This window comes from Pelophylax lessonae, assembly GCF_965119305.1.
Source record: "Pelophylax lessonae genome assembly, chromosome: 2".
NCBI lineage: Eukaryota > Metazoa > Chordata > Amphibia > Anura > Ranidae > Pelophylax > Pelophylax lessonae.
In genome coordinates, this window is record NC_138769.1 from 380,547,503 (window position 1) to 380,574,732 (window position 27,230).

Consider the following 27,230-nt stretch of genomic DNA (forward strand, 5'->3'; position numbering starts at 1 on the left):
TCAAGTGTGCTATTTGCATTTGGAATCTGTTGCTGTCAACTCTCAATATGAGATCCAAAGAAATGTCACCATCAGTGAAACAAGCCATCATTACACTGAAAAAACAAAACAAAACAAACCCATCAGAGAGATAGCAAAAACATTAGGTGTGGCCAAATCAACGGTTTGGAACATCCTTAAAAAGAAAGAACGCACCGGTGAGCTCAGCAACACCAAGACCCGGAAGACCATGGAAAACAACTGTGGTGGATGACCGAAGAATTCTTTCCCTGGTGAAGAGAACACCCTTCACAACAGTTGGCCAGATCAAGAACACTCTCCAGGAGGTAGGTGTATGTGTGTCAAAGTCAAAAATCAAGAGAAGACTTCACCAGAGTGAATACAGAGGGTTCACCACAAGATGTAAACCATTGGTGAGCCTCAAAAACAGGAAGGCCAGATTAGAGTTTGCCAACATCTAAAAAAGCCTTTTAAGTCCTGGAACAACATCCTATGGACAGATGAGACCAAGATCAACTTGTACCAGAGTGATGGGAAGAGAAGAGTATGGAGAAGGAAAGGAATTGCTCATGCTCCAAAGCATACCACCTCATCAGTGAAGCATGGTGGTGGTAGTGTCATGGCGTGGGCATGTATGGCTGCCAATGGAACTGGTTCTCTTGTATTTATTGATGATGTGACTGCTGACAAAAGCAGCAGGATGAATTCTGAAGTGTTTCGGGCAATATTATCTGCTCATATTCAGCCAAATGCTTCAGAACTCATTGGACGGCGCTTCACAATGCAGATGGACAATGACCCGAAGCATACTGCGAAAGCAACCAAAGAGTTTAAGGGAAAGAAGTGGAATGTTATGCAATGGACAAGTCAATCACCTGACTTGAATCCGATTGAGCATGCATTTCACTTGCTGAAGACAAAACTGAATGGAAAATGCCCCAAGAACAAGCAGGAACTGAAGACAGTTGCAGTAGAGGCCTGGCAGAGCATCACCAGGGATGAAACCCAGCGTCTGGTGATGTCTATGCGTTCCAGACTTCAGGCTGTAATTGACTGCAAAGGATTTGCAACCAAGTATTAAAAAGTGAAAGTTTATGATTGTTAATCTGTCCCATTACGTTTGGTCCCTTAAAAAGTAGGAGGCACATATACAAACTGTTGTAATTCCTATATCGTTCACCTGATTTGGATGTAAATACCCTCAAATTAAAGCTGAAAGTCTGCAATTAAAGCACATCGTGTTTGTTTCATTTCAAATCCATCGTGGTGGTGTAAAGAGCCAAAAAGTTTAGAATTGTGTCGATGTCCCAATATTTATGGACCGGACTATAATAATGCTGTTCAGCATAAAAATGACAGCTGATCATGTGATGTAAACAGAGACGGTAACCAGCAGAGTTCCAAATTAAATGCAACATTTTCCACAGTCCGTGATGATTTGGGGAGCCATGTCATCTGCTGGTGTTGGTCCACTGTGTTTTATCAGGTACAAAGTCAGCGCAGCCCTCTACCAGGAAATTCTAGAGCACTTCATGCTTCCCTCGGCTGATCAGCTTTATGGAGATGCCAATTTCATTTTCCAGCAGGACTTGGCACCTGCTCACACTGCCAAAAGTACCAATACCTGGTTTATAGATAATGGTATCTCTGTGCTTGATTGGCCAGTAAATTCACCTGACCTAAATCCCGTAGAGATTCAGTGGGGTATTGTCAAGAGGGAGATGAGAGACACCAGACCCAACAATGGAGAGGAGCTGAGAGGCCACTATCAAAACAACCTGGGCTTCCATAACACCTCAGAAGTGCCATAGGCTGATCGCCCCCATGCCACACCTCATTGATGCAGTAATTAATGCAAAATAAATATGCATACTTTTCAGTAAGCCAACATTTCTGTATTTAAAAATCTTTTTCTTTTTTTTTTATTATTAATCTTATGTATTAATCAAATGTTCTGAGATACTTCATTTTGGGTTTTAACTAGCTAAGCCATAATCATCAAAGTTAAAAGAAAGAAAAGTATGAAATCTATCATTCTGTATGTAATAAATCTATATAATAACTGAGTTTCACTTTGAATTAAATTACTGAAATAAATTACCCTTTTGATGATATTCTAACGGTTTTAGATGAATGTGTGTTTGTACACTGCTCAAAAATGTAAAGGAACACTTTTTAGAGTATAGCATTAAGTCAACTGAACTCCTTAGATATTGATATGGTCAGTTAAGTAGCAGAGGGGGTTGTTAATCAGTTTCAGCTGCTTTGGTGTTAATGAAATTAACAGGTACGCTAGATGGGCACCAATGAGACAACCTCCAAAACAGGAATGGTTTTACAGGTGGTGGTCACTGACATTTGTTTTCTATACTCCTCTTTTCTGACAGTTTTTTTACTAGTTAGGCATTTGGCTAGGGTCAGTGTTGATAGTGAGGCGATACCTGGACCCTATAGAGTTAGCACAGGCAGTCCAACTCCTCCAGGATGGCACATCAATAAGTGCCATTGCCAGAAGGTTTGCTGTGTCTCCCAGAAGAGTCTCAAGAACATGGAGAAGTTACTCTAGGAGAGCTGGACAGGGCTGTAGAAGGTCATTAACCCATCAACAGGACCAGTATCTGCTCCCTTGTGCAAGGAGGAACAGGATGAGCACTCCCAGAGCCCTACAAAAAGGACCTCCAGCAGGCCACTGGTGTGAATGTCTCTGACCAATCCATCAAAAACCAACTTCATGTGGGCACCGAGGAGTTTGATTGGCATTTGCCATTGAACACCGGAATTGGCAGGTCCGCCACTGGTGCCCTGTGCTTTTCACAGATAAGAGTAGGTTCACCCTGAGCACACGTGACAGATGTGAAAGGGTCTGGAGAAGCCATGAAGAATGTTATGCTGCCTGTAACATCATTCAGCATGACTGGTTTGGTAGTGGGTCAGTGATGGTCTGGGGAGGCATATCCATGGAGGGACACACAAACCTCTACAGGTAGACAATGGCACCCTTACTGCCATTAGGTATCGGGAGAAAATCTTTGGACCCATTGTCAGAACCTACGCTGGTGCAGTGGGTCTTGGGTTCCTCCTGGTGCACAACAATGCCCGGCCCCATGTGGTGAGAGTATGCAGCCAGTTTCTGGAGGATGAAGGAGATTATACCATTGAATGGCCCCCATGCTTGCCTGACCTAAATCCAATAAAACACCTCTCTGACATTATTATGTTTTGGTCCATCTGACACCGCCAGTTTGTACCTCAGTCTGTTTAGGAGCTCAGTGATGCCCTGGTCCAGATCTGGGAGGAAATACCCCAGGACACCATCCGTTGTTTCATTAGGAGAATACCCCAACTTCAGGCATGCATAAAACTACTGGATTACCCCTTTGAGTTGCTGCAATGAAATCTCAGCAAAATGGACTAGCCTGTATGCTGTATCATTTTTTTTTTTTCACTTTGATTTTTGGGATGTCTTTAAATTCAGCCCCCTGTAGGTTGATAATTGTGAATTTCCATCAATGTGGCATCCTTTCCTTCCTAAGACATTACCCTGTCCATATCCGTATTCAGCATGATATTTTTCCCCATTGAGAACAGGTGTGTGTGTGTGTGAGAGAGAGAGAGAGAGAGAGCGAGAGATATACAAGGTGATGGTTCACAGCATATACTTTATCACCTGCAGTACAGTATGTGTTTTTCTTTATGTTCTTATTCTCCCTGCAGTGCTTAGAGTGCAATGTTTTGGAGTATACCATATACGGTCCAGTGTATAGAATGCAGTGGTCATGATTATGTCTTATACAGTTCAGTCTACAGAGTAGTGGTCAGGATTATATTTTACGTCAATCAGCCATAACCTAATGAACACCCACCAAATATTGAGTAGGTTCCTTTTTAACACCAAAACAACCCTGACCAGTCGAGGCAGGGGTGCCACTAGACCTCTCAAGGTATTCTGTGGTATCTACTACATAAACCAATCTGTCATGAATTTCATGCATACGGTGTTATCAACTTATAATTTAGTAAGCTATAGTTATTTCTAGCTGAGGTGGACTCTGCGCCAAACTTTTTGCCTGTGATGCATTAGAAGAGTTCACCATAAGAGTTGGTGTAGTGTTTAATGCAGATGATCCTTGCGCAGTTTAAACCTCAGGTTGTATTTCTCCATTGCTTTAAAGCATCAGCATTTCTCTGCAAAGTGTGTAATTCACAAAACTATGCAAATACAAACACCTATACAAAGTATCTGCTGCAATTTTATATACAGTATGATGTTCACCCTTACCAGGAATAGACATAAAAGTCAGCCAATGTAGCAGAATTAAAACCATTAGGCCTCATTCACACCATACATGCAAAAAAACTGATGGACAAGTTTTTATGCACATTGACATTCATTTTTTATTTTTTTTTTTTTTTTATGCACAGATTTACACCGCATCCTGTGACATCACTTTCTTTTCCCATTTGTGGAGAGAGAAGAGAACAGTTTGGACAATTTATTGCTAGCCATATTGCAGAGCCTCCCTTTATGTTATAGTCCCTATCAAAGTCAGGGCCTAGACTTGAACCTGGGACCTCTGCTGTATCTGGCAATGACTCTTCTTGCTGAGCTACCGGAGATGCTGGACAGCACCCCATCTGATTCATTGGACAACCCTGCCTCGTCTTCTGCTGAACCTTGAACTCTTTGCTCCATCCATGAACTTCCTGATTTAAACCATTTCTCTACATTTCCTGCTTGCCAGATTACTGTGCTCTCCAGCCAGTATTTTTCTTTTGCCTTTCCTGCTGCGGTCTGTATCTTACAATTTAGTTTTAGTCAGTCTTTTGACCAAAATTCCCTTTTAGTCGTATTTTAGTCATCTGAATTATTTTAGTCGACTAAAAATGTATTATTTTAGTCGACAAAATGACCACTGCTTGCTACAAACCTTTGGCTTGTTTCCGGACTATGCTTCTGTTTGATCCCCACCTGCTATATCCGTTACTGGATCCTGGCTTGCTCACCTCCTGGTGGGGCGATCCAGAGGACCGCAAACTGGTACTAACACGCAGCTAAAACCCATCTCCACCATCGGGAGCTCTGGTGAACTGAGGACTTAAGACTTCGCACCTCAGGTGAGTCTGTGTTATTTGCCAGAGTGACATGCTTATATACCAACCCTGCTGGTCAATGGGAGTCCCTCTACTGGTCTCTAAACCAGACTCCTGACCGTGACCTTTCCCTTGTATCACAGGCTTCATCAGTGCCTTTCTTTATATCCTAGTCCTAATCAGAATCCCCTTTGCATTATAGTCCCCCCATCAGAGCCCCCTTTACATCATAGTAGCCATCAGAGTCTCCCCATCAGAGGCCTCCATAAGAGGACTTGGTAGATGGAGAAACTGGGTAGAGCTGCTATTAGAAATTGGGGGGCCCTGTACAGTCTACCCCCCCTTCTCTTGAAAATTTTATAACAATATGTTCGCAATAAAATACACCAAAATCATTAGACACAAACACAACATACCTTACAAAAATCCTGCTAAATCTAACAGCTAAAACTGTATTGAGTTACTAAATAAAGCTCTGTGTGTGAATGAGGTCTTGGGGCTCATTCACATCGGCCATGTGGCCGGTATAGTGTGGATATGCATTTGTTTCCCCCTTCTTCTTTTTTTTGTGGCTGGAGCTGTGGTTAGGCAGTCTGTTATGCTATAGGGATGCAGCAGCTGTACAAACACAACCGCATGTCCTAATTTGACAGGTGCATGGGTGCACGTGTACACCCGAAACACAGACAGTGTGCATTCAGTGCCATTCACCTGCACATCCACACTTGTCAAATCAGGACCGTGACTGTGTTAGTACATCCGCTGCATCCTCATAGAATAATAGATCGTCCCAGCCACACAAACAAACTGCTCATGCGCACTGCGCGGGCCAGAGAACCTGTGTGAATGGATGAGCCCTAATTTTTGCCTTCGAATCCTGCTCCAGAGGCTACTGACAAACGGTGAGGAAGCAATGCGACACCTCCTCACCACCTGTTTTAACCCCATTATTTGCCGACAAACACGCTGCAACCACCTCTCCGTTGACTTGAATGTGTGTCGGGCTGCCTTTGCCATGGGTGTGAAGCATCTCGACCATTCACTGTCTATTGCAGCTTAAAAGGGGGGGGGGGTTGGCAGGGCAGGTGTCAAAAATGCGTGTCAAATGCTTTGGTGAAATATTTCTCAATCCCTTTCTCTGCAGCCTCAGCTGCACTGCAGAATGAATGAGCAGGAGGCGCTATACAGAGGTTCCTGTTCATTCATTAACTGAAGCATAGTAAATGTTTCTTCCTGCTGCCCCTCTTTATCTGTGGAGCTGCAATTGGGACACACGGCACCGCTCTGCTCTTCTCCCCATTGCCTGTCACATGGAGTGCAGAGTGATGCTGTCAGTTTCCTCCAGATATGCTGCATAATTCTGCACCGCACATCACACCTGCATTTTGGTGTTAATGAGACACATAGAAAACAATTGTTTTTCACGTGTATTGCAGGGACCTGCATTTTCCTGGTGCAGAAAAATGCAGGGCTCTGCAGATGGTGTGAGCAAACTTACACTGGTATGTAAAGATCGGACATAAGTGATAGTACACATACAAACAAAGGTTGGTCTGCTGTCAGTCAAACAGCTACTTTTGGGGTAGTGAAATGATTTAATCAACATGCAATACATACGTATTACTTAAAGTGATTTTAACCACTTAAGCCCCGGAAGATTTTACCCCCTTCCTGACCAGGGGTTTTTTTGCGATTTTTTACTGCGTGACTTTGACGGACAATTGCGTGGTCGTTCGACGCTGTACTTAAACGAATTTCACGTCCATTTTTTCCCACAAACAGAGCTTTCTTTTGGTGGTATTTGATCACCTGTGCGATTTTTTGATCATGTGCTATAAACAAAAAAAGAGCGTAATTTTTGCAAAAATAACAATATTTTTCACTTTTTTTTATAAGAAATTCCCCCCAAAAAAATGTAAAAATCAAAATTTTTTAACATTTTCGGCCAAATTGTTTTACGCTACATATGTTTGGTAAAAAAAAAAAAAAATCGCAAAAAGCGTATTTTGATTGGTTTGCGCAAAAGTTATCGCGTTTCCTAACAAAGGGAAAGATTTTGGTCATTTTTGGTGTTTTTTTTTTAACGAGTAATGGCGGCGATCTGCGATTTTTTTTGCGGTACTGCGACATTGCGGCGGACAGATCGGACCCTTGACTGACATTTTTGACACTTTTGGGGGTACCAGTGACATTACTGCAGTAATCAGTGCTATATATATGCACTGTTACTGTAATAATGACACTGGCAGGGAAGGGGTTAACAGTATAGGTGATCAAGGGGTTAAAAGCGACCCTAGGGGAGTGATTCTAACTGTGGGGGGGGGGGCGTGGCTTCTGAAATGACCATAGAGACATGTGATCCTATATAGAAGGATCAAATGGGCTCTATGGTCATTGCAGGGAGAAGAACGGTCAGCTGTGTTTACAACAGCTGACCGTCCTTCTCTTTCAGCGGGGAGCGATCAAAGCCGCCTGACCCGTGCATCGGCTTCCCCGCTGCTGAGTGGGAAAAATGACACTGGCAGGGAAGGGGTTAACTGTATTGGACAGGGAGGGGTTAAGTGTGTCCTAGGGGCGTGATTCTAACTGTAGGGGGACAGGTCTCCTAGTGTAAAAACAAAGATCAACGGTTCTACATAGTAGAACCGTCTGATCTTCATTTTTACACAGGGGAGAATGACAGGCGGCTTGTTTACATAAGCCGCTGTCTTTCTCCCGCTGTACCGGCGATCGTAGTGTGACCGGCGGACATCGGGTCCGCCGGTCACACGCCCGCACTCCTCTGTGAACGAGCCGAGGCGGGCGCGCGCCTTGGCGGGCGCCCGCTATTGGCTCTAAAAGGAGTGACAGGCGAGCGACGTAGACCTACGTCACTCTGCCTGGCCGGGGCTGACTGCCGCAGTAAATATACTGTGAGCAGTCGGCAACCTCGGGCAAGTCTCGGGTTTTTGTTTTTTTTTTGTAATCCAATTTCAAATGACACAAAAATTGAGATACAAAACAAACAATGAACACAACAAAAAAAAAGTTTAAATATAAATGGTTAGAAAATTTGAGAAAATTTCGGGATTGGGCTGACTTTATTGACTGGGCCACCGATCCATCTGTTGATGGGAGACCAGTGCTTTAAGTGGGCTGGTATGCACTGGTACTCAATACCGCCACTTCCAAATATGGCTCTTGAGCATACCGCCACCTCTCCGTGCGCCTTAGCGTACCAGCACGCTCATTTTGGACATCTGCGCCCTCAATTGCCCCCCCCCCCCCCAAGAATATTTCCCACTCCAGAGCCAGACCAGTCACCACCAGTGAGTCCCCCTGCTCCGGAGTCCCAGCCCAGCCCAGGGGGGGGTGCTCTGTGGGGACCCTGATGTGGGGTGGGGGGGGGATGGGGGGCGACAAAATTTATAGGCTATAATAGAGTACCGGCACCTCTTTTGGGCCACTTAAAGCACTGTGGGAGACTAAGGAGTGCGTACTTTCTGCGTACTTTCCCTGTACATTCTCTTTTGTTTTCAGTGTGTCTTTTTTTTTTTGTTTTCTATCTTTCTGTAAATCTGTTTAGTTTCTTTTGTTCCATTTCTGAAGGACAAGGGCCCTATTGAATTTAAGCTATGGGATATCATCCCATTTTTTTTGTAGTTCGAATGTTTCATCAATTGAGTAAAGGCCCGTACACACGTACCGATCGTCGGCATACAAACGTCGGTGGACGAAGGATCTGCCGATTGTACGCGTGTTAGTATGGTGCCTCCGACAGATGTCTGCGCACAATCCGCGGACAAAAGTCTTTCGTGCAAACATGAAAATTTTTGTATGCCGACACCAGAACGGACGATTGTTCGCCTGTCAGTACACAATTCGGCCGACAGACCGCAGATTTGCAAGACTGGGCATGCTCAGAAAATAGAAAACACAGGGAAAGTTAACCATTACATGACATCACTTCTGCAGTCGGCGGACAAAATTCTTGTGCTGTCCTTGTGCTGTCTTTGCACTTTTCAGCAGACACCGACATCCCGGGGAGAAAAGAGGAACATTTGTAAGCCGACCATCGGTACGTGTGTACGGGGCTTAAGGTAACTAAGTTGTCTTGACATACTAACATGGTAAACTTGGCTCTCTGATATATATTCGGTGAAGCATAAAGTCTTTGGACTACAGTGGGGATCGAAAGTTTGGGCACCCCAGGTAAAAATTTGTATTAATGTGCATAAAGAAGCCAAGGAAAGATGGAAAAATCTCCAAAAGGCATCAAATTACAGATTAGACATTCTTATAATATGTCAACAAAAGTTATATTTTATTTCCATCACTTACACTTTCAAAATAACAGAAAACAAAAAAATGGCGTCTGCAAAAGTTTGGGCACCCTGCAGAGTTAATATCTTGTACTGCTCCCTTTGGCAAGTATCACAGCTTGTAAACGCTTTTTGTAGCCAGCCAAAAGTCTTTAAATTCTTGTTTGAGGTATCTTTTCCCATTCTTCCTTACAAAAGTCATCCAGTTCTTTGAGATTTCTGGGCTGTCTGTCACGCACTGCTCTTTTAAGGTCTATCCATAGATTTTCAATTATGTTGAGGTCAGGAGATTGTGAAGGCCACCTCTTGATGTAATCCCCCGTGGATTTCGAGGTGTGTTTAGGATCATTATCCATTTGTAGAAGCCATCCTCTCTTTAACTTCAGCTTTTTCACAGATGGCATCAAGTTACCATCCAAAATTTGCTGAAATTTTATTGAATCCATTTTTCCTTCTACTCGTGAGATGTTCCCTGTGCCACTGGCTGCAATACAACCCCAAAGCATGATTGATCCATCCCATGCTTAACAGTTGGACAGAGGTTCTTTTCATTAAATTATGTGCCCCTTCTTCTCCAAACGTACCTTTGCTCAGTTCAATTTTAACCTCATAGGTCAACAGAACTTGTTTCCAAAATGGATCAGGCTTGTCTATATGTTCATTTGCAAAGTTCAAACGCTGATTTTTGTGGTGAGGACGTAGAAGAGGTTTTCTTCTGATGACTCTTCCATGAAGACCATATTTGTACAAGTATCTCTTTATAGTGGAATAGTTTACCACAACTCCAGTGTCTGCCAGATGTTTCTGGAGGGATTGTGCAGTCAAACGTGGGTTTTGAATTGTTTTTCTCACAATCCTGTGAGCTGTTCTGTCTGATATTTTTCTTGGTCTTCCAGATCTTGCATTAACTTCCACTGTTCTTGATGACTGCCATTTCTTAATTACATTCCGAACAGAGGATATTGACATCTGAAAACGCTTTGCTACCTTCTTATAGCCTTCTCCAGCTTTGTGAGCGTCAGCTATTTTCAGTTTCAGTTTTCTAGACGACTGCTTAGAAGATCCCATGGTGCTGATTGTTGGGGCAAGGTCAGATGAGTCTGGGCATTTAAAACCTTTGAGATTGACATCACTTGGTTTTCCCAGACGATGATTGAGAACAATCCATGACACTGGCAGGTTTCTGCCTTGCAAAGGGGGTAGTGCATGCTAAGAAATTCTGCAGGGTGCCCAAAATTTTGCAGACGCCATTTTTGTGTTTTCTGTAATTTTGAAAGTGTCAATGATGGAAATAAAATCTAACTTTTGTTGACATATTATAAGAATGTCTAATCTGTAATTTGATGCCTTTTGGAGATTTTTCCATCTTTCCTTGGCTTCTTTATGCACATTAATACTAATTTTTACCTGGGGTGCCCAAACCTTTGATCCCTACTGTATATTTATGATATGAGCTTGCTTTACTATAAATATACATATATGATATGCAAGCTGAAACTATTCAATGCAGTTAAAAGTTGTTTGCTTGATATTTGAATGGTTGGTACTTATATTCCCATCACACTATGTTTTGTAGTATTCAGGATGGTTTCTGTAGGAGTCTTTGCCTTTTTTCTATATTTCTATTTTCTCAATAAAATAAGATTGTAAAGAAAATTAGAAAAAAAATGCAGTAAAATAACAGGTAAGGGAATGTGTCACAGCACCCCGGCTTCCCACTTGCATGTCTAACATCACCTCACACTAATACATTCGGGGGGCATGCAGCCAACACCTGGCACCTCATACAGTTTCTTTCAGGCTATCAGATCCCCTGCTGTGGCCAGTGTGTGGATCTCCTCATGCAGGCCACAGACAACCTAGCAGGCCCCACTGGAAACAAGAAGCTCACCCACGGCCATCTGCCTGATGTGGCTGTGCGGGGGCAAAGCCTGTTGACGAGGCAATCTGATGTTAAGCATCAGATTGCCTGGGTCACAGGATTGTGTCCTAGCTTAGGAATAACTACCTGGGATGGGGGGAACAGGAAACACATCTCTTGCTGCCAGCCCCCTGGATGCTACACCTGTGTCTGCGAGAACCTATGGTCAGGCCTTCAGGAGTTATACTCTGCCTCCCATTGTCCAGCTGCCTCCCTGTCTGCACCTCCAGCTCTCCTTGCTCCCTCTCTCTGGACCCAGCACCTGCCTGAAACTCTGCCTCTGTAGACACTATATGCAGTGTACAGCAACTGCAAATGATATAAACCACTCTAATAAACCAGTGAAATAACAATGTTACAATATTTCATTAGTAATGTTTAAAATCTGTGAAGTCCACACAAAAGAGCTAAAAATCTTGTGATTAACAAGTACAATCATACCTATATAGCCAGATATCATCCAAAATGGTCAGTGATAAAGTCCAAATATAAAAGACTAAAAAAATGGTGTATATGTAATAAAGTCCTGAAAATATGCTGTATTAATAGTAAAGCAATCTCCTCAGTCAAAACCTTCATCAGCAATCGCCTCAGGATGTGCTCTCGCCTTATGGTTTGACCTCCATTATGAAAGGTCAAACGAGCATGAGCAGATAGATTCTTGGATGCACCCAAAGATAATGGAGGCTCTCTCCCACCCCTTCCAAAACAACTCCGTGCCACATGGATTAATCAACCACCGAAAATTAACTCATCTCTGCAGCGCTGTGTGTACCCGAGGCTCAAAGACGAAAAAATATATTTCATAGTGCTTACTGCTAAAAATTATTTTATTGAAAATGTTATATCCCTGTACCCCTGATGTCATACTGACGAAACATGTTGGGTGGAGTTACAGTGATCCAAGGGAGTGTGAGACTAACTGTGAGGGCTACCTGCATCTGATCCACTAACTGTGAGGGCTACCTGCATCTGATCCATCCCCGGTTGATTTTCATGTGGGTGAGCAATCCTGGGCTTCCAGCAGTAAATTGACAGTCTCCACTCCAACACAGTGTTTGTTCATGGTTTTTATCTACATATTCAATGTAAGTGCATATTTTAAAACCGTTTTATTGAAAAGCAGGTAAAATATGCCCTCCCATTGAATAGGTAGATATAAACATCACAGATTATTTTGGACATTAATAGTGATATATTGTAACGTTATTTCACATGTTTATCACAGTTTTTGGTTTCATTTTCATATACAGCTATATTCAGATATACAAAGCTCATTCCTTTGCAGATGAATGAAACAAACAGAGTGCATACAAAACAACGGTGTCATATGAATAAATTAATAGTAGACCGCGCTCCAAGTGAACTTGAAATAAGATAAAATTATATGTAAATTATAGTAAAACACTGCTCGAAAAGTCCCAATATTTGTTGTGAGTACAATCCCAGACCAGTGTTCAAACTCCTCCAATACCATCCATTCATATAAAATCCTCAGTGAATGAGAATTCCTTCTCCACCGACAATCACATGCACAGGACACTCACCAGAAATAGTTGACCCCCATTACAGGTAGTCAAAATCAGCATAGAAAATACTCCATGGACCTCAGGAAAATGTTCTTAGTACCGTTACAGAATCTCAGGGTACAGTGTGGGTAGAAAGAAAGATAGGCTTCTCATGGTATAGTATATCCAATCTTTCTTTCTACCCACACTGTACCCTGAGATTCTGTAATGGTACTAAGAATATTTTCCAGAGGTCCATGGAGTATTGTCTATGCTTATTTTGACTACCTGGGGGTCAAATATTTCTGGTGAGTGTCCTGTGCATGTGATGGTCGGTGGAGAAGGGATTCATATTCACTGAGGATTTTATATGAATAGATGGTCTTGGAGGAGTTTGAACACTTGTCTGAATTATATTCACAACAAATAATGGGACTTTTTGAGCACAGTGTTTCACTATAAATTACATATCATTTTATCTGATTTTAAGTTCACTTGGAGCGCGGTCTACTATTTATCTGTTAAGCTGCTGCTTTTCTTATATTTAAATCAATCACTAGCGCTAATCCGTGCGCAAGTGTAGGTGTATTTTTTATCACATTTAATATATTACTAGTTCCAGTTTGTGCGCAAGTACAGGTGTATTTAGTCCCCTTATTTATCACATAAAAGTGTCATATGGTCTGTTTTTTAATGCAGCAGCTATTATAGCTGCTGTTTTTACACAGCAACCCTGAACTGCCATTTTGACAGTCAGGAATTGCAAGCAAATGCATGGGGTGGAAGTTGGCAGAAGGACAAGATGTACTACAATGATACATCCCTCTAGGACACTACCAAAAAAAACAAAAAAAAACAATGGAACAGGCTGGGAACGAGACGGGTTATACAAGATCTGTTAATGTTTTGTTTTTGTTTGCCAATGTCCAATTCCTACTTTTAGATGATAGTATAACCCATATGTCTCTGAATCCTGTGTCCTTCAATGCACAAGAAAAAAAAAAAAAAATGAATAAAAAAAACTCACGTGACTGCCTGTGGTCGAACCATCACGCCACCTGTGCAACGACTTGGGCGCCGGGGAGATTCTGTCGTCATGTCTAAACTACAGATGACTAAACACCAGGCTCTGAAAAACAGATATGACTTTCAATACAAAAATCACTTGAGGACATTTTAACTTTAAACTAAACTCCAAGTATACACATAAACAATACATTAAATCAAGTTACGTATTCATTAACCTATTTACTGCCAAGCCCTGCGCGCTCTACATTTAAACTCTGGTTGGACCATTTTTGAATTTCTTCCATTGGCTTTTTCTTTTTCACTTATAGCTTTCAGAGTTTGTAAAATACCCCCCAAAACCATATATTTTCTGAAAGCACAGGACCAATAGAATAAAAATAAGGTGTTAATCATTTTTAAGGCCCCACGATATTTGTGCAAATGTTTATCAAAACAATATTTTTGCTAAAAATACACTAAAATCATTATTGGCAGATAAAAACACAGCAAAGTTTACACAATTCCTACTAAATTATAAAATCTTAACCTGTATTGAATAAAAAGAGGAAAAGAGGGAGGGAAGGCAGAGGGGGATAAAGGGAATGACGGGACTTTAAATGAGACTCGTGCAATTGAGTCTCCATCCCTATATGCATATGCATTAATGGGAACACATGGAGGCTTGCGAGTTGTCCAGCAGTATGTCCAGATGGGAACTGAGGGAGCGAGACCCATGCCCAGGCCAGAGCATAAGGCCCATGTAGGGGTTTAAAGGTCTTCATAAGGGTCTGAGAGAATTCAGTTAACAGGCAGATAGAGCTCTATAAAGATATAGATAGATATATATATATATCAAAGGTTATATCTATAAAATAACCATATGTGATACAAAGGAATAAGATAGGACCCAAGACCAAGGGGTCAGGAAAATGGAATAAACATGTGTGCACATGTGCATAGATAACCCAAGTATATACCTATATATATCTTTATAGAGCTCTATCTGCCTACCAACTGAATTCTCTCAGAACCTTATGAAGACCTTTAAACCCCTACATGGGCCTTATGCTCTGGCCTGGGCATGGGTCTCACTCCCTCAGTTCCCATCTGAACATACTGCTGGACAACTCGCAGCCTCACTGAAAGTCAACATTTAATTGTAAGTTTGTTTTCTTAGTTACATTTTCTTTTTTCTCCCCCCCTTTTTTTCGGATACAGTATCACTTTTGTATATATATCCCTTCCAGACATTGTGACCAAGCCTGCTCCTGATGACGTGAATTTATTTCACGAAATGCGTTGAGCATTAGAAGGCAACCTACAACTACAAGCTCTACCATACATTCCATCATCTGTTTCCGAAAATTATTTACATCAATATATACATACATTAAATCATGTTATTTTATTAATTATTTATTATGTACTGGATTATTATTTCAACACTTCGATTATCATGTATTGTTTCATTATACAATTTATCAACTTTTTTCATATGTGTTTTCTACTCAGATATACTGTGTTACCCGCTACGGATCTGTTAATAAACGCATCATGTTAATTTATTTACTTTCTTTGTGCCTACCAGCACAGGTTCTTGTACCATCATTACTACTATTATACACTGTGCACACCTCATATAAAGTCCCAACCTTTTTGAACACCATGTGTTCCCATTAATGCATTAACCTGTATTGAGTTAATAAAAGACAAATATTTGTAACTTTTAAATTGCGCCTTTTTGAGAAATGGTGAAAAATCGAACAAACGCAAAAGTATAAATATACAAATTTCTCTAAAGATCTGAAGGTTTTAATATTTCCCTTACAGCTTTAAGAATTTGTGAAAGACACCCCCCCCCCCCCGCCCCAAACCATATATGTTCTGAAAGCACATGACCTGTAGAAAAAAAAAGTGCTACTGAATTTTAAGGTCCTACGAGATTTGCGCAAAATGTTTATCAAAACAATATGTTCCCTAAAAATACACTAAAACCATTATTAGCAGATAAAAACACAGCTAATTTTACAAATTTCCTGCTAAATCCCTACTAAATATAAAAGCTAACCCATCCGCTGACATCTGATTTTCTTCCTTTCAGTTCTGTTCCGATTTTTGGAACGGAACAGAACCCTATTTTTCCTCCGTTCAAAAAACGGAAAGGAAGCAAAATTGGATGTCAGCGGTGTCATCCGCAGACATCCGCAATGCCCATAGACTTACATTATGTCCGTATATCATCCGCAAACGGATGGGATGATATGCGGACATACGGAGCGGATAACACAAGTGTCATCCGCTCCGTGAAAAAAAAAAAAGCGGCGGAGCGGATGGCAATGCGGTCCGCTCCGTGTGAAAGAGCCCTAAGAAAAAGGCTATTTTTTGTTCATATTTAATGTTGGCAATCTATTCAGGTAATATGTGCAATGGCATTACAGTCAATAAAGTTTAAAGTTTTTTTTTTTTTTATATTTTCAAGATGTAGGTCTGCTTGTGATAAAGCAATATATTGGTTTATAAAACTTGGTTTTATTTATAAAGAGGTTATATCACAACAGCTAAATCTGTGTGTGTAGTGCATGTTCAACCCTTAATACCATAAATAATAACCTGATTTTTACTCCAGGAGTATATAATGAGTTTGGCAATTCTAATGAAATGCTTAAATAATGCATTACAATTTACCTAAACCCATTACAATTTTAGATGACTAAAATGTACTGGAGATTTTACTCGACTACAATACGGCTATAACTAAAATGGCATTTTAATCTAAAGACTAACTAAAACTAAATTGGAGTTGGATGTTAAAATTAACACTGCCTGAAATGCTATAAAACTCATATCTCCCTTCTGTACACATCATAACATTTAATATGGATACAATTGTGTTTTTACCATTGATGAGTTTGAATTTGTTACTATGTTGCTTTTGCTTTAATCTGTCACTGTGTATGTGGTCTTTGTATCAGTGGAACTGATGGGGATCAGCTGTAAGTATGCAATTAAGATTAAAGTCTAACTAAAGCCCCTTTTTCATTTTAAAGCGGAGTTCCGGCCACAAAATCGATTTTGGGCCATCCGCTTGCTTTAGGTCACCTGCAAAAGAAATGGATAGTTACGATTTTTTTTTTTTTGTTTACTTACCTTGTTATTGAAGAAAAATATACTCACCTTTCTTCCACTTCCACTTGCTGTGACCAGCAAGCGACCCCCTGTGATCATTATGCAGAAGAGAAGCTGCTTGAAATATTGCGGCAATGACTGTAGGAGTGGTGACCCCTACAGTGATTGTCACACTGAAAGCAGTCCCTCTGGTATGAATATAAACATGCATATTTACATTGATCCAAGCTGGACCCCTCCCTTTTCAGGTCTACTGGATTTCATGCTCAGATTTTGGGGGGGGGGGGGGGGGAGAGCACCATTTATCTTTACTTTTGTGAAGTTTCCCCTAAAATCCATACCAGACCAGTGGGCCAGGTATGAAATAGGGGGGGGGGGGGCACACTTTTTTTTTGCGACCTGCACGCCTGTTTATTTTAGGTTGGTTCTTTTGTTTTGGCTCTAACAACCAGCACAAATCGCACAAACAAAAGCTTCAAAGGATATGCCTCCAATGTAGTCTTTTGACCACAAAAATCGCACTGCTTCGGAACAAAGTAGTACAGGTAGCACAGAACCCTTCCCCAAAGTCACATCATAGCTGTGCTTCAATGATGTGAATGGACACAATTGGAAGTAATGTTACCTCCATTGTCATGTGACCCAAGTCGCATCGGAAATCGCATCAATGTGAACTAGGCCTTTTTTTTTTACTTCCTGGTTCAGTGTGGCACTGGTGATGTAACCAAGGCCTCACAGATGCATCCTGGGAAGGCTACATCACCAGTGCCTTCCCTCTCAGGTGATATGCACTGTCATATGATCCAGGATGCTGACCCAAAGTCCCAGGAAGTAAAGGGAGATGGATTAATCTGCCCTCAGTTAAAATGGCCACCATGAGAAGAATGGAGAAAAATAATAAGGACTGCAATTACTTATAAGTATATGTTCAAGGATTGTCTGTACTAAACATGTCTAAAAAGGTGCCTTTTTTTTTTTTTTTTTTTTTTTTTGTATTTTTAAGATAAGGGTGAAATTCCTCTTTAAGCAGCTTGTAAAGCTGGTCACACAAGTTAGAAATCTCTTCTTTCAAATTTTCTTTCAGTGAAGTATACTGTACTAGTCAGCCCGAATTAGGTTAAAACCCATGACCACCCCCCACTGCACCATTGTGCAATGCTGTTTTCCTGACAGTCTCCATGGCAGCCTACGTGTAGGTTAACCCTGCATCTACTCCAAGGGTATAGGACCCCCCTCCCATAAATTTCAGCTCTCAGGTACAGTCAGTGTTCCTTTTTTGGCCTCCTCCAAGGACCTACATATTGGATGTTTTCTATGGCAGGCTCACCTCAAGATGTTTGGATGGTGTCTGTGTGTCCAGGGCCCAGCCACGGGCGGGTGAGTGACACTTGAAATCCCCCAGCTCTCTGCGGTTGACTGAAGCTTGGCTAGCATATCCCTGACAGGGTCTGAAGACTATCTGTGCAGCTCTTCATGGCAGCGGTATATGTCTTTTCTGTGTCTTTTTTCATGTTTCTCTCTTGTGCTAGTGGTATTTTAGGGCCCAATGGCGCTGGAACGCTTCCTGCGTTCCAAGACGCCATCCTCTTCCTCCTCTGCTGTCCTGGCCAATTGGAGGGACGCATCCCGGTCCCGCACTCGCGATCGCGTCACCGCTGACGTCATTCCGGCGGGGAATTTAAACAGCTGTCAAACCCCAGTACTCTTAGGAAGTACTGTGGGCGTTTCGGCAGCTTCCCTGTGTCTCCTGCTATCTTTCTTTATCAGTCTGTTTTTTTGGCCTGAAGTATGGAACCTGCGTCATTGCTCTCCTGTGGCCAGCCCTCTCATAACAGGTAGGTGATGGCGTTTTCAGGGGGGGGGGGCGAGGGGAGGGCTAGCTGGTTCCTGGATCATGGCTAAATCCAGTGTCTCCCCAAATTCTTCTCTTTTTCCATCAGCTCTTCCAGGTCTGGAGCACCTCAGGATAGGGACCCTGTCAGACCACGTAGAGGTTCATCCTCCAGATCAAGACGCCATGAGTCTCCATCAGGGAGCAGGCTTCAGAGGAGGCGGTCTAATTCCTCCTCCAGACACCATACACACCGTCATGGTCACCGCACGGATCAGAGAGCTTGTTGGGGTTGTGGGGCGCATTTCCCCCGGAGGACAAGTCCCTTTGCGAGCAATGCTTCACTCGCGCAGCCGGTGAGAGGGAGTTCGAGGACCGTAAGTTAGAAACCCTGGTGAAAAGGGTGGTACAACAGTCCCTGAAGGAGTGGGGTACTGTTCCAGCACATGGTCCCGCCACAACCAGCTCTCCAGTTGAAGCGCCTGAGGATCAGGGTCCCTCTCAACCGAGCCTTGCTTCTGTGAGATCATCAGAAAGCGATTCTGAAGAGGAAGGGGCAGTGGGTGGCTTTGAGTTCGCCCTAGTTCCGCGCTTAATGAGAGCCATTAAGGAGGCTCTAAAATGGGAGGATCCTGTGTCTCCCCAAAAGAAGCAGCAGAAGTTTTTCAAGCACCTAGGTAAGGAGCACATCAACTTCCCTTCCCTTACTGAGCTGCAGGATGTGATCACTGAAGAATGGAGCAAATGGAACAGTAAATCTTTCCTATCCTCTAAGCTAGTGAAGCTTTATCCTTTTAAAGCTGAAGATGTGGCTCACCTGGAATCTGCTCCCCTTGTGGATGCTGCAGTCACAAGATTGGCAAAGCATGTTACACTGCCCCTGGATGACACAGTTTCCTTTAAGGACCCCTTGGATAGGAAAATAGACTTGTATCTGAAGAGAGTCTATGTTACAGCTGGTGAAGCCTGTAAACCAGTCATGGCACTAGCAACCATGTCCAAAGCCATGGAGGTATCTGGGTATCTGATATTGAGGCCAAACTAGGGAACATCTCAGATGAAGCAGTAGAGAACTCTCCCGTTCATGAGCTCAAACTAGCATCTGTTTTTCTGGGAGAAGCCTCCATCGATGTCCTTCGGCTCTTGTCCAGGTCAATGCTGTCTTCAGTTACCGCAAAGTGGGCCTTGTGGCTGCATCCCTGGCTTGCTGATCCAGCCTCCAAACAGGCATGGTGTAAAATTCCCTTTGAGGGTGCATCTCTCTTTGGCAACAAATTAGACAGCGCCATAGCGAAGGCCACTGGGGGGAAATCGGGTTTCCTACCACAAGATAGGCGCCTGTTTGGCCAGAAGAAGTATCAATCTAGGAGGCAATACTCGGAGAGGTCAAGAGATGCTCGCTCCTACAAGCCCGGTAGGGATTTTCAGAGAAATTGGAGAGGAGGCAAGTCGTCCTCCCGAAGGTCATCCTGGAAACCAGCCCCCTCTGGGCAGGAAACCACGAAGTCTTTTTGAGATTGGGCCCGTTCAGACATGCCAGGTGGGGGCACGTCTACTCCACTTTCAGCATGTCTGGGCGGCCTCAATCTCGGACTTCTGGACCGACAGAACGGTCTCTACAAGTGGTCTTTTCTGGCGGATCCGGTTCCCCGGTTTATTCCAACTCACTTGCCTTATCAAGAAGAGAGAAGAGGAGTCTTGCTCGCTTATGTAGACGCTTTGGTGTCTCAAGGAGCAGTGGTCCCAGTGCCCGATCAGGAGAAATTTCAGGGCATGTACTCACCCCTCTTCCTGGTACAAAAGAAGAACGGTTCCTGGAGGCCCGTCATAGATCTCACATATTTGAACAAGTTCATAAAAAACTAAAAGTTCTGGCTGGCTCGCCTCGATAGACCTCAAAGATGCGTACTTTCATGTGCCTGTAGCAAGCGACTTTCACAGATATCTCCACTTTTCTGTCATGAACCGACATCTTCAGTTTACCTGCCTTCCTTTCGGCCTCTCTACGTCACCGAGAGGATTCTCCAAAGTTCTCCTGGCTGTTGTGGCTCTCATAGGATTAAGAGGTATTCGTCTACACCATTACCTAGACGACCTTCTACTATTGTCTCAAGACAAAGATCAACTACTAGCACACAGAGATCAGGTCATGGCGACCCTCGTGGAGTTTGGTTGGCTGTTGAACCTGCAGAAGAGCCAGCTGGAGCCCACTCAATCCCTAGTCTATCTAGGGCACAGTTCGACACCGTCAGGAGTACAATCTCTCTACCTGTGGAGAAGATACCGGTAGTGAGGGAGAGAATCCTCCCAGCCCTCTCCTCCCGGCTGAGGGCTTCTCAGTGCCTCAAAATCATTGGCACGATGGTTTTCACGGCTTCCATGGTCAAATGGGCTCTTTGGCAAATGCGGCCTTTTCAAAGAGGTTTCCTACAGCAATGGAATCCGGAAGAGCAAGAGCAATACATTCACATCTCCTCCAGCATGAGGAACAGTCTTCTTTGGTGGATTCAATGCAAGAATCTGCTCAATTGCCACTCTTTGATCCCAGCCTTGTGGACCATAATCACAACAGATGCCAGCAACTCAGGCTGGGGAGCTCATTGTCTGTCGGAAGTAGCTCAAGGGAGGTGGTCTCCTCAAAGCCACACTCCAGTTTCCAACATCTTGGAACTCCGACCTTGTGGAAGGGAAGTCGGTAATGCTCAGGATGGACAATACCACAGCAGTGTCTTATGTGAAGAGACAAGGTGGGACGCAGAGCCTTCCCCTTCTACGGGAACTAGACCCAATTATGACTTGGGCCCAGGCTCATCTAGTCAACATATCCGCAGGTTACATTCCAGGACCTCAGGACGTCCAGGCAGATTTTCTGTCCAGGGTCCAGTTGAACCACAATGAATGGTCTCTTCATGCAGAGTCGTTCAACTGGATTCTGTCACTGGGAGTGTCTCCCGAAGTAGACATGTTCGCCTCTCCTTGCAACCACAAGTTGGAGAAATATGTCACAAGAGGCAAGTGCCATCAAGCCTATGGGACAGATGCATTAACCGACAGGTAGGAGTTCAGCAGGGCCTATGCCTTTTCCCCCAGTACCCATCATTCTCAACTCCGGTTGACGGTCTGGTCCTTGAGAGGGAAAGGTTGGAATCACTTGGCTGTCCACCAACAGCCATTCCCACCTTAATGAGCTCTAGAAGGCCAAGCACAAATGTGGTATACCGTAGAGTCTGGACAAAATTCATGGAATCTGCATATCCGGAGGGAATGTCTTCCCCAGTCCCTGGGATTCAAGAAGTCTTAAAATTTCTTCAGGCTGGTCTGGATATGCCCCTTTCAGTAGGCACTTTAAGAGTCCAAGTGTCGGCGTTGACCGCCTTCTCCGGTGTCGTGTGGGCCAAACACCCGCTGATTCAACAATTCTTTAAAGGAGCAGCCAGACTCAGGACACAGAGAAAACCTAGATTCCCGAAATGGGATCTTCCTCTTGTCTTGAATGCCTTCTCAAAAAACTGACCTAATGTCCTCTTCTTCCATCAAGGACCTTACCATCCGGACAGTTTTCCTGGTAGCCATCACATCGGCTAAAAGGGTCTCTTGAGATAGGTTCCCTCGGTTATAGAGAGCCATTTCTAACTTTCTTCCAGGATCGCGTAGTTCTGATACCCATGCTGAATTCAAACCCGAAAGTTACCTCAGTATTTCACGAGAATCAAGAGATTGTTCTCCCTACTTTCCGGTCTTATGATGAGACTAGTCTACATCCGCTGGATGTGGGTGAATCCTTGAGGATCTATCTTCAAGCGACAACATCGTTCAGACAGTCAGACAACCTCTTTATTTTATTCCTGGGAAAAAATAGAGGGAAGCGTGCTTCATCCAGAACCATTGTATCATGGATCATGGCGGCTATCCAACCGGCCTATAGGGCAGAGGGTTTGGCTCTTCCAGAGGCAGTGATGGCCCATTCTACAAGGAGTATATCTATGTCCTGGGCCGGCCTCGCGGCAAGTGACTCCAGATGTGATCTGTAGAGCGGCTTCCTGGTCTTCGGTCAACACCTTTATGACCCACTATTGTGTGGAGCCTGCTTGATTATCTTCAGTTAATTTTGGTCTGACTGTTTTGTCTGCTAACAATATGAATTTAAGTTTCTTTGTTAAAAGATTCCCACCCGTGTGACACAAGCTAGTTACTGTATTTCCCACACATAGGCTGCCATGGAGACTGTCAGGAAAACAGAAAATTCCTAATACTTACCGTACTTTTCCTTTCCTGATGGTCTCCATGGCAGCCGGAGTTCCTACCCTCTGGTCTTGGATTCAGCTAAGATATGGAACACTGACAGTACCTGGGAGCTGAAATTTATGAGAGGGGGGTCCTATACCCTTGGAGTGGAGGTGGGGTTAACCCACACGTAGGCTGCCATGGAGACCATCAGGAAAGGAAAATTACGGTAAGTTATTTGATAGGAATTTTCTGTTTTCTATGCAACAACCTCTAATAAGCCTGCCAAAAGCACGCACTCACATGAGTTTGGCAGCTAGCAAAAAAACATTTCCTATTTTGGTTATACTATGCTTTAAATTACTTGAAAAATAAAAGACCCAAAATTAGGAACTCTGTACCATGGTGTGTGCATAAATGCATACTACTGGTAACCCAGATTGTCCAGGCACTTCAGTTCCTCTCTTTTCTGTTCAGATCCTTATCCTCTACACCGGTCTCTGCCCTGCCATCTCTGCAGAGCAAAGCAACAGGTTCACCTAAAGTAGAACTAAAGGCGCAACTTTTTTATTTTAGTTTCGGATAGAATAATGAAGGGTTATATTCATTGCCAGGTTTGTTTTTGCCATCTGTGTCTCTTTGGGGAGATTCCCCTTTACTTCCAGTTCAATAACAAAAAAGAGGAAATGGCTGGAAATTCCTCCAAAGCGAGGGAATCCCAGATTGTCTCCAGGTTCACCAGATGGAAGAGTTTCCATCTCTTACTGTTCTGAGGGCAACCCAAAAGGCTTTTTTTTTTAGGTTCACTTTTAATGAAATTGGTAAACTTGACAAATTTACAGGATGAATCGCCCTAAAGGGGGTGCAGACAGCCATAAAAACTGACACGTGCTTTAAATGCTGCTCCCTCCAACTATTTACTGTTCACTCCTTCCTTACTCCATTGCCCACATGAGCAAGAAGCCCTGTCTCAACTCCAAGTTGCTCTGGCTGATGGTAAATTGTTGAAGTGAGAGAAAAAAGTAACATTATAGGAGTAGCAGGTATTTCTCTTCACTCCAGGAATCGGAGGACGGTGGAAGTGGAGTAAGGAGAAGGTGAGTATATGCAAGAGGGAGAGTCAGATATGATATGGGCAAAGCGCAGGTTCCCCCATATTTAAATGGTCTTTTGTTCAGACTGACCACAGCGTGCCCCCTTTCAATGCAGACTGACCACAGCGTGCCCCCTTTCAATGCAGAGAGACCACAGCGTGCCCCCTTTCAATGCAGAGAGAACACAGCGTGCCCCCTTTCAATGCAGAGAGAACACAGCATGCCCCCTTTCAATGCAGAGAGACCACAGCGTGCCCCCTTTCAATGCAGACTGACCACAGCGTGCCCCCTTTCAATGCAGACTGACCACAGCGTGCCCCCTTTCAATGCAGACTGACCACAGCGTTCCCCCTTTCAATGCAGACTGACCACAGCGTGCCCCCTTACAATGCAGACTGACCACAGCGTGTCCCCTTACAATGCAGACTGACCACAGCGTGCCCCCTTACAATGCAGACTGACCACTGCGTGCCCCCTTACAATGCAGACTGACCACAGCGTGCCCCCTTACAATGCAGACTGACCACTGCGTGCCCCCTTACAATGCAGACTGACCACTGCGTGCCCCCTTACAATGCAGACTGACCACAGCGTGCCCCCTTACAATGCAGAATGACCACTGCGTGCCCTCTTACAATGCAGAATGACCACTGCGTGCCCCCTTACAATGCAGAATGACCACTGCGTGCCCCCTTACAATGCAGAATGACCACAGGGTGCCCCTTACAATGCAGACTGACCACAGCGTGCCCCCTTTCAATGCAGACTGACCACAGCGTGCCCCCTTACAACGCAGACTGACCAAAGCGTGCCCCCTTTCAATGCAGACTGACCACAATGCAGAGTGAACAGCGTGCCCCCTTACAATGCAGAGTGAACAGCGTGCCCCCTTAAAATGCAGAGTGAACAGCGTGCCCCCTTAAAATGCAGAGTGAACAGCGTGCCCCCTTAAAATGCAGAGTGAACAGCGTGCCCCCTTACAATGCAAAGTGAACAACGTGCCCCCTCACAATGCAGAGTGAACAGCGTGCCAAGCCCCCCAGACCAGTGCACTTAAAATACCTGTTGTAGCGGCGGCTTCCTCTCTTCAGTCCCCACGTCTCTTCGAGTCCTCCCGCGTCCCGCCTCCTCCTCGGCAATGGCATTGGCTGAGGAGGCGGAGGATCCGTGAGACAATTTTCATTCACTATTGTCACACAAATGGGCGGGCTCGAGGCGCACTGCTCTGCGCCTCGGGTCCACCCTTTTCGGAGACTCAGTGTCAGGATGGAGCCATCGTCTTCTTCTGACACAGCGGCACGGGGAGGGGGGGCGGACGTAATGATCGCGCGGGCCGGACGTCACGATCGCACGGGCCGCAGGTTCCCCACCCCTGTCCTAGAGTAACTGCCTGTCTCCTGGAATCTCCTCCATGCTCTTAGACTCTTCTGGGAGACACAGCAAACCTTCTGGCAATGGAACGTATTGATGTGCCATCCTGGAGGATTTAGACTGACTGTATAGGGTCCAGGTATCACTTCATGTTACCAGTAGTGACACTGACCCTAGCCAAATGCAAAACTAGTAAAAAACAGTCAGAAAAGATGAGTAGGGACAAAAATGTCAGTGGCGTGCACTTGTAAAACCACTCCTGCTTTGGAGGTTGTCTCATTGTTGCCTATCTAGTGCACCTGATGTTAATATTATTAACACCAAAGCAGCTGAAAAATATTAACAACCCCCTCTGCTACTTAACTGACCAGATCAATACCCCAGAAGTTTATTGACTTAATGCTATACTCTTAATTTAAAAAGTGCTCCTTTAATTTTTTTGAGCAGTGTATATCATATTTACTTGTGTTTGAACTAGACATATGCCGGTTTTCGGTAATTCGATATATCGCGGTATTGCATAGCCACGGTATTGTTATTGTGGCATTTTTAAAATACCGAGTTTCTCTGCTCCTGGGTCTGACTTGTGAATTGATACATTTCAGTGAGCTGGATGACTCATTCACTCACACAGCTAAGCCTTTCAGCATTAATGGCGCTTTTCCAATGCATAGAACCGTACCGGTTCGGCACCCTTTTGTGCTTTTCCACTGCTGGTACTGCATGGTATAGGGTCGGAACGGTTCGGTACGGTACGGTATAGGTTTGCTTTTCCACTGCATGGAACCGAACGGTACGGTACGGTACGGCCCTGAAAAAACAGTACCTACTCGATTGTGGTTCCAACAGGTACCAAACTGGTACCATATCCCACAATCCTTTGCATGCAGTCACTACTAGCCACTGATTGGTCAGAGAATCCCACCCACCCCGTTGTTATCCCACCCACTTAACTTTAGTACTGCTTTAGTGGAAAAGCAAACCTATACCGTACCGTACCGAACCGTTCCGACACTATACCATGCGGTACCAGCAGTGGAAAAGCAAACCAGGCCAAGCAGGGCCGAGTAGAGCCGAGCCGGTACTAGCCGGTACTTGCAGTGGAAAAGTGCCATAAGTCTCCCAGTAACTATAAACAAAAATGATTACATTTGTATCTTTTCCTTCCCTCTGCCAGGGAGAAAGGAAGTTTAACCTCTTAAAGACTGGACCTTTTTCTGACACTTGTTGCTTGCAAGTTAAAATCAGATAAAAACACCGGTCCTCCTGCAGGTTTAACCAATTAATGACTTTACTATTGCTTTAGGCCTGGTTCACATGTATGCGGGTTGGGGGCCCACATTTGCAAAGGCATAGCAGCCCATTGATGTGAATGGGCTTGAGCTGCTATGCCTGCGTTTTCAGCTGAAAAAAGGTGCATGCAGAATTTTAAAAAATGCAGTGGCCATGAAATCCATCCTTCTTTTGCACCATGCGACTTACCTGCCGTTGCTGCACACGCAAACTGTTTTTAAATGCCGTGCCCACGTATACAAAAAATGCAGAAAGCTTGCCAGAGCAGGAACTGCAGGTTAGTCGCATGGTGCAAAAGCAGGATGGATTTCAAGGCCACTGAATTTTAAAAAAATGCTGCATGCACCTTTTTTCTGCGGAAAATGAGGGCATAGCAGCCCGTTCAAATCAATGGGCTGCCATGCCTGTGCAAATGTGGGCCGCCAACCCGCATACATGTGAACCGCCAACCCGCATACATGT

General features: G+C 44.0%; 1 protein-coding gene across 5 annotated transcripts in view; it reads right to left on the reverse strand.

The window, feature by feature from the left end:
* BCAS3 (BCAS3 microtubule associated cell migration factor) overlaps window positions 1-13,937 on the reverse strand; it is a 1,702,410-nt gene extending 1,688,473 nt beyond the window's left edge. For all 5 annotated transcript variants that reach the window (XM_082245731.1, XM_082245733.1, XM_082245734.1 and 2 more), the window contains exon 1: window positions 13,849-13,937. In XM_082245731.1, coding sequence (XP_082101857.1) covers window positions 13,849-13,919 — 71 coding nt within the window. In that variant the 5' untranslated portion in view covers window positions 13,920-13,937. The remainder of the gene's footprint in view (window positions 1-13,848) is intronic.
* Between the last annotated feature and the right edge of the window lie 13,293 nt (window positions 13,938-27,230).